We start from the raw sequence: 8,088 nt of genomic DNA, 5'->3' as shown, positions 1-8,088 counted from the left end.
GATTTGGTTACTGTTTTCTTTAAAATTGCAATTAAACAGTTAAATAAGGCGGTATTTTTTTCTTAATATATAATTATATTCTAATGAGCTAAAATGAATGTCTTCATATTAGTCACCATTTGACACATTTGTTCCAAACTTCTGGGCCATCAGATTAAATACTGGTTCTATTTCCCTACAGGTGCAGGATTAACTACTTTTTATCAGTCTAGCCTGAAGGCCCGCTGCTGTCAGGTAAGCTCCTTTAGGACCGTCTGCATCCCAGGAAATTTTCTTTTGAAGTCCTTTCTGTGTGTCGTCTCCAGTGGGTGCTCTTTTGGGCCGTGCGTAAAAGTCAGTCTCTGCGGGTAAAAGTTGAGAGGAAATAGGCTAGTCCTCTTCTCAGTATCCGCTTGTTTCCAAGACTGCTGAAGGATTTGAGAGGCCAGTTTGTCGCGATGTCTGTGTGCGTGCTCCTCTCCTCTTGTGCGCTTCTCTCACTCGCTGAGCGCCGTTTTTGTAAGACCCCTGCAGGTCGCTCGCTCTATTATCTACTATCCAGACACTTAGGGGACACGTCAGGGGAGAGAAGGGGGCTGAGTGTGTGTTTGAGAGAGTGAGTGAGAGAGAGAGAGAGAGAGAGAGAGAGAGAGAGAAAAAAGAGAGAGAGAGAGAGAGAGAGAGAGAGAGAGATGGGGGTTAGGAACAAAAAGGAGGGGGTCTGTGGTGCTCATCCACGCACTCTGATCTCCGTGTTTGCCAATCAAGGAGCCACGCGTAAATTAAGGGGGGAGCGAATGGGGCTGAGTGATGTTAAGACTATAAACATCTTTCTGGGGGGGACAGGGCACGTAAAGAGACCAGCCTTCAACAGGATGAAACACTAATATGACACAAACATCCTCCCTTCTGAAGTGTCTTTGAGCAAGTCACTGAATCCTTCCCAGCTCCAGAGGCGCTGCTCATGACCTCTGACCTTAAGGGAGGAAGCCGAAAATGAGAATTCTTCTAAAACAAAGCGTGAGGATGAGAAATTGTTTATACTGTAAAAATGGTAAAAAGTGAGCTCAAATTGGATTTAAATTTAACAGTGTCCGTCAACGAGAAAATAAACATTGCGTGAACTGCGTAAATAAACACTGATCGGGTGTCAATAGTACACAAAGCAACAGAACTTCAATAGAGACTTTGACGGAAACATATTATTTATTCTTTATTCCAACATACAATGTTAGATTATTAATTATAAGAACACATTTGTTAAGTTAGTAATTCCACAGTTAATGCACGCGCACAGTTTACCATGATAGTTTTTGGATACCTTTAATTGCGTTGCGCAGTAGTGAGTAAACATGATGGGATTATCCATGACAGAGAGTGTTGATCTGAGTTACCGTCGTTGCTCCTGTCACTTGAAGTCAGAAAAGGCTAAGAATAAAAAATATAAACAAAATTGCTTTGTGATAAATTTGCTCGACTGCACTTTCAGACTTTGCAAACAATAAATCATGTCTTCCTTTTGCGCAAAATCATCAGCGCGCTACTCTCCTCTCAGCCACACACACACACACACACACACACACACACACACACACACACACACACACACACACACACGTTGTTGTTGATTAATTGCTGAGAGGGGAGTCCGGCGGCTGTCTGTCTGTTCAAACACTCTCCGGTGAATCCTACAAGGATGTAAACAAACTTACTCCCCTGTTCTGAATTCTGTTCAGCGGAGAACAACAAAAGCTGCTCCCTTTCCGTATATTTTTTCTCTGTCCAGGTGTCATGACTAGGTCCTTGACGGCTCCTGTCTTCCTTGGTGCCCCGGTGGGCCCCCGAATACATTACAATAATTAAGCCTTCCGTGATTTAGCCTCCTAGGAGAGAAGTCCAACAATGTAATTAAGGGCAAGCTCGCTGTATTAGGTATGAATATTCAAAACTGTGTCAATTAATTAGCCGGTGTATCTCTCCCGTTATGTCTCAGTCCTTCAAGCCCGCTCAAAGGGTCATCCGTGTCGACAGAGAGCATATTTTAAAGACGGTCATGTAATTGCAAGGAAATTCACTTTTTAGTGCCACTTCCCCTAACAAAGAGCGAACATTCATAAAAAAAAAAAAAAAAAAAAAAAAAAAAAAACACCCTAAATAAAGACAGCGGTTGTTGTGTTTGTGTTTTTGTTTTGTTTGCCTAATTGTTTTCCTGGCTCCTGAAAAAATGAGTTTTGAAACTCAGAGGCCCTCAGAGGCCAACGCGGGTAAAAGCATCTTCTTTAAACGCCCGGGAAAGATCAATATTAAATCTGTTTTCACAAAGGGGGCCGTTAAATAGACACCGTGGCTGATCTGCATAACAAAATTAATTAGGTAGTCTACGGCAGTCTTCGCCTGCACCCAACTCCTGGACAAATAACTAGTTGTAAAGCACACCTTCTGGGCATACGGAACATATGCTGGAATTATCCTTAATTGACTAATTACATAAATTACTCATTAAGTTTACAGCACATCAATTATAAGAGATGTATCAATTAATTTTGCATAAATTACAAGCGGCACGCTGCAGAAAGAGGGCGGCGGGGGGAATGAGGGTCGCCAGGAGGGGGTCTCCTCTAAGGTGGTGTGTGTGTGTGTGTGTGTGTGTGTGTGTGTGTGTGTGTGTATGTGTGTGTGTGGGCGCGCGCGCGCGCGCTTATGTTCGTCTGTTTGTTTCCTGAATCTCATAATTATTTGTTCAGCTTAAGGGCAAAGATATTCTTCCTCTGTCTCCCATTCGGAAAGGGAAAGTGTGGGGGTAATGGCAATTATACTAATAATAATAATCTTAAAGACCCCTCTCGAAGTCATAAGGGGCGCATCGTGGCGGAGAGAGCCATTAAAATCAATTAGCAGGGCCTATTGTTTTCAATGCAAAATGAACCAGTTTGGAACTATAGTGCAGAAGCTCTATTGGCGTATAATGGGGAAATGATTTAGATTCAAGACCTCGCTGTTATGTTTCCCATAAAAGAAAACAGGTAGCTGTCTGTTTGCCTGTTGCCCTCACAAATTATGTATTGAAAACTCAACTGCACATTGTACAAAACTGACAGATCTTTTTGCTCTCTTACAATGGACTAACAGTAACGACGTCATAATTTCGTAATCTCTCTGCTTACACAGCTTTCAGTCTTGTTTTGTCTTTCTCTTTTCCAAATAATCAAGATTCATGGATCTGAACAATTTTCCACAGCTACTTACCTTCTGCTACTTTTCTGGTCTTTGCATTGAGGCTCATTTTATGACATGCATGTTATGATAAGCATTAATGATAATAATGATGACAAACCAGGGATTAGGGGATGCATGTGAAAAGCAAATGCAAAATATTGACATGTTAATGATGCTTGCAATATTTACCTCAGTTGTTGAGAAGCCATCCAAATCCTGTTTTAGTAATTTTTACTTAATTTGAAAGTTTGCATGGTAATAAGCCTATTTGTCCTGAGTGAGTATCAACACCTTAGGCCCTTGCCAAAAATCCAGTGTCTAATTAAAAAAAATGCAAAGCTGTCATTGCATTTTTACAGTAATGGCTATAGAATGCAGGCAGATTACACATGCAAGCCTGAGCAGCATCTGCATGCTTTACAGTGTAATAGAGACTGGACAGTGATTGCCACCTCTGTCCTGCCAGCACACTGGCTCTCCTCCTCCTTCTGTCTCTTTATCTTCCTCTCTTCCTGTCTTCCTCGCTTTCTCTCTTCCTCTCTCAGAAGCTGTCTCATCAACCACACTGCCAAGACAGACTCAGCTTGGAGGTAATTGAACTTATCCCAAGATTGTTTTCATTCATAGCAAATGGCATCTATCACAATTTACTGTTATGACACTGAGTAGGCTGAAATGGTACTACACGTCCAGAAAGACTTATAGAGGGAAAATTCTCCAGCAGCAAAAACAGAGTCTACAGATTGTCTTGATAAAGAGCAGGGAGTTTGACAACAATCACATGCATGGCTACTGATAAATTCATCGATCCTGGGAGCAACTTGCAGCCCTAATTGTTTCCTTATGTGTAGCCACCTTCCCTTGTGGCCTATATGAACATGTTACAGCCTTCAGGTTCAACTTTTCTCTTTCGTTAACAGAGGCTTTTCAAATTTAAAATATTATACAAAACTATCCTAGCTCAGTCTTTGTTCCCTACCGTCCTCTGTCCTCTGTCAAACTGTTGCCTAGCTCCACAGTTTCCTCTCCTGTTGTCATGTGGACTACACTGCTTCTGAAACTATGCTATGTTTAATGAGCTTAATGCCATTCATCCTGTAATTGTAACTAATTGTAAGTAATGACTTTAGTGTTTTTCTAGCTTCTTTTCCTCTTTTATGTGCTTTAAGCCTACCAAGCACCCTTTTCTGTACAGCCTCCCATTCAAGTTTTTTTCACTTGGCAGGCTGACCTCACTGCTCTCCCAAACCAGTATGTTAGTGGTCCTACCAGCCTGTTGAGTGACAGGGACACAGATATCCTGCAAAACTTGGTTTGTGTCCTGTTGATGAACTGTCTTGACCAACTTCTGAGGAACACCCATTCTCAGATAATATAGCCCTAATATAGCCTCCTCTCAGGCGCCTTTTCTCACCTATAAAACCTTACTCTGCTACTGCACTCTTTAACCACACATAAAACCTGCAGATCATAATCAACAGTTTAGGTATTTTCTGTGGAGGTTGTGAAATGGCTTCCTGGGAAAGTAAAGAAATCATAACCTGAAGAACTAACAAAGAAGACGGATGGAAAGCAAATATACAAAAATGTAAGTTCAAGTTCAAGTTCAAGTAAAACTAGTAATAGCTCTTAATTATTGTCCAGAGTTTCAAAGAGTATTGCAGGTCTACAGTTTACATTTTTGCCATCTCTGTAATCTAACCGATTTATCTGCCTCTGGTTTTCAGTTAAGTGAGAGTTTCAGTTAAGTTCAGTTCAGGTAAGGGAGCTGCGACCGTAATGAAGCAGTTCTTCCTAGTCCAGGCTTTTTGGACCTGGATTATTTTGGAACATGTGGTGTCCTGATTTATAATGATCTGGCATCCGGCTGTATCTGATAACAAGATCAACCTCCACTACACAGGCAGCCATCTCCAGCAAGAGAGAGAGTGTGTGAAAGACAAATCTGGTGGAACCCTGACCCACTGATAAACGCCTTGTCCATTTTAAATATTAAAGTTTCAGGACTGGCTAATCTCCAAGACGTATGTGTGTGTGTGTGTGTGTGTGTGTGTGTGTGTTTGTGCGTGCGTGCGTGTGCGTGTGCGCGCGTGTCTGTCTGTCTGTGTGTGTGTGTGTGTGTGTGTGTGTGTGTGTGTGTGTGTGCGTGTGGATTGGGGATACTTTAATTAAACTGAAACCTAACCATGTGAGTCACATCACAGCACAATCAAATGAAAAATAACAGTGAACATAAGATTTATGTGTCTCTCTCTCTCTCTCTCTCTCTCTCTCTCTCTCTCTCCCTTACTTACACACACACACACACACACACGAGCGATACTGCAGGGCGCTCTGATTATTGTTTTGGATGTGGGCTCCCCGAACCATGTTGCGGTAAAACTGCACTGCCTAATTTGTGTTAATTGGAGCACGTACCAATTATATATGTAAAAGGATGTGTGTAGTCACTGCACTAAAAAGTGCAATATGTGCTTAAATAAACATTAAAACCGTAAACACGCTGCCCCGTAGTGCCTGGGCTGCGTGCCCTGACTGGGAAGGGCGCTGTCCATGGTACCAACGCGTCTCCCACATTGCACTACGCTGCTGTTTACTATTCACTGTATAACGAGATACATGTGTTTTGCTATTGGTGGACGCTTGGTTGGGGTTTTGCATAAGGTGGGCTGGGGTTGGGGGAGGCTCCCTACGGCAGGAAGCGCGGTCGAATCCATCGAGCGCGCCCCCGTCGGATGTGCTCTGCCTACCGTCACACCCGCTACGCCGTGTTGTGGGTGAGCCCCGTACAGAGAAGGGGAGGACCGACGGCATAGACAACAGTACTGCAGTGGGAGCGCAGCGGGGGACTCGGAAGCAGAGAAAAAACATCGGCAGCTTTATTGCCGAAACTTGGTTCATGGAGAGATCTGCAGCAGCACCGCAGCGACGCAGGCCGACATGGAAGACTATCTGCGGAGGGTCCAGAGCAGACTCGGGGTGAGTTGAGAGCCTAAAACGGAGCCTCAGCGGCGTAATACCGGGTTGTTGGTGATAAATGAGACCATGACGTACAGGCTGATACTGCTGTGCTACAGGCTGCGTTCCTGTTGCTGAAAAAGCGCACAGAAAGCCTCCTCGCTCGGTCCTTTGGTCCCCCAAGCACCTGTAGATCGACAATATGGTACTGCAGGGAAAAACGTGTCGCTGGCCCCAAACAATAAGCTTGTTGTGTTTAGAGGGACGACAGTCAGTGAATTTGAATGAGGGGCTGAATTCAGATGAGGGAGAGGTGTGACATCAACAAGTTCAGCCAGAGGCTGTCCTCCGCTGCTGTTTGGTTGCTCTGCAGATACTGACTCATTTGCATTTTATCTAAAACTCAGAGACTGCTCACATATCAGAACACCTCATGCAAACTTAACAACATAATAACTCATCTGAGTGACAGTGGTGCCACTATAGCAGTATTGTGTGTCTCTGGTGTACACATACACACACCTTAATAATTATATCTATGTGATACTGAATTTGTGGAGTATATAGGGATTTTGTTTACCATTCTGTACCCATAGCTGATCAGGTGAACTCTCAGCAGTGCCCTGCAACACCAGCACAAACTCTCACACCAGGCAGTCTTGTGTGGATCACAAACTCAGCATGCAGGTGCCTTGAGGCCCTGGACTACCAAAGGGCCCTAAAACTGGTGTCTCAGTGTTTGCATGTAGATAAATTTGCAATACCCCCTTTAAATTTAATCTGAATATGTGGTCATGATAATATGTTTCTACTGCTGTGAGCAATGAACACATACTCCCATCCCTGCTGTAGCATTTTGTAATGCATCCATATTATACTGATATTGGCACTGGTGCTCTGTTGGCACTCTTGCACTCATTTAGTGAAGATGGCTTGCTCCAACACTTTGTGTCCTTTACATAACCTTATTTGATACTACACACAAACCTTTCACTGGATTTTACCAGCAGGCCAGTGCAGAGATGTACATCAGCAACATTCAAACCCTTTTCTCACCTCTTAAAGATAATGACATAAACTATTGTTGCTGGATGGGACATAAAACAGCTTGTCCAAATTAGTATGAACATGTTTTGAAGGATGAGGTATGGCCTGAGCCACTGCGAGTGTGTTGTAAAAGTGAGTCATAACGTATGCCACCTTAATCACATCAGGTCTTTCTCTTTGATGTCCTGGGCATAAAATGTGGCACTTCTAAGTGTTTTTCAGAGACCCTATATTGTGTGTACAGATATGAGGTCTTTTACTTTGAAGGGTATGTCGGTATTGGGATTCAGGCTTTGATGGTCATACCTTTGTGCCAGGGGAGGCACTGCTGCTGCTTCTTGCTTCAAAGTATGTCTAGCACATTCAGGTGAGGTAAATAAGCCAGACTTAAACAACGCAGATATCCCACTTGGCAGCCACTCACCCCCACCTGCCCACACACAGACACAAAGACACACACACACAATTTTTTTTGAAGCAAGCAGTAAATATGCGGTAAAAACAATATAACTTTGCAGTGATATCTAAAGGTATATTTTTCCACAGTTAGATTTTTAGTTTCTTGCATTTTATCCAGTACACTTCCACATTTCCAAACTGTATGCATTTTTAACCAAACACCCATGTATTGAGACCTTCAAGAGAGTCCACCTCAAAGTCAAATTTAGATTCATTAACCTTTTTTTTTTCTTGTATAATTTAGGCTAGATTTGAGATCATGAGAGTTGATCTTAAGGAAGGGAGGAAGGAAGAAAGGAAGGAAGGAAGGGAGTCACAAGTCCTTCTGTAAGTGCAAGACTGAGTATGTAAACACAGTGACAACAAGTCCTCAAGATAATTTTATGGCACTACAGGCACGTTTTCTGCTGCATAATAATTAGTACGACC

General features: G+C 42.9%; 1 protein-coding gene across 1 annotated transcript in view; it reads left to right on the top strand.

Moving 5' to 3' along the window:
- The first annotated feature begins 6,135 nt into the window (after positions 1 to 6,135).
- Positions 6,136 to 8,088, top strand: part of LOC115364737 (uncharacterized) — a 56,570-nt gene continuing 54,617 nt past the window's right edge. Inside the window, exon 1 of the mRNA XM_030059302.1 lies at positions 6,136 to 6,174. Coding sequence (XP_029915162.1) covers positions 6,136 to 6,174 — 39 coding nt within the window. The remainder of the gene's footprint in view (positions 6,175 to 8,088) is intronic.

This window comes from Myripristis murdjan, chromosome 9 (assembly GCF_902150065.1).
Source record: "Myripristis murdjan chromosome 9, fMyrMur1.1, whole genome shotgun sequence".
NCBI lineage: Eukaryota > Metazoa > Chordata > Actinopteri > Holocentriformes > Holocentridae > Myripristis > Myripristis murdjan.
Note: the sequence above shows the minus strand (reverse complement) of the source record. Positions and strands in the feature narration are given on the sequence as shown.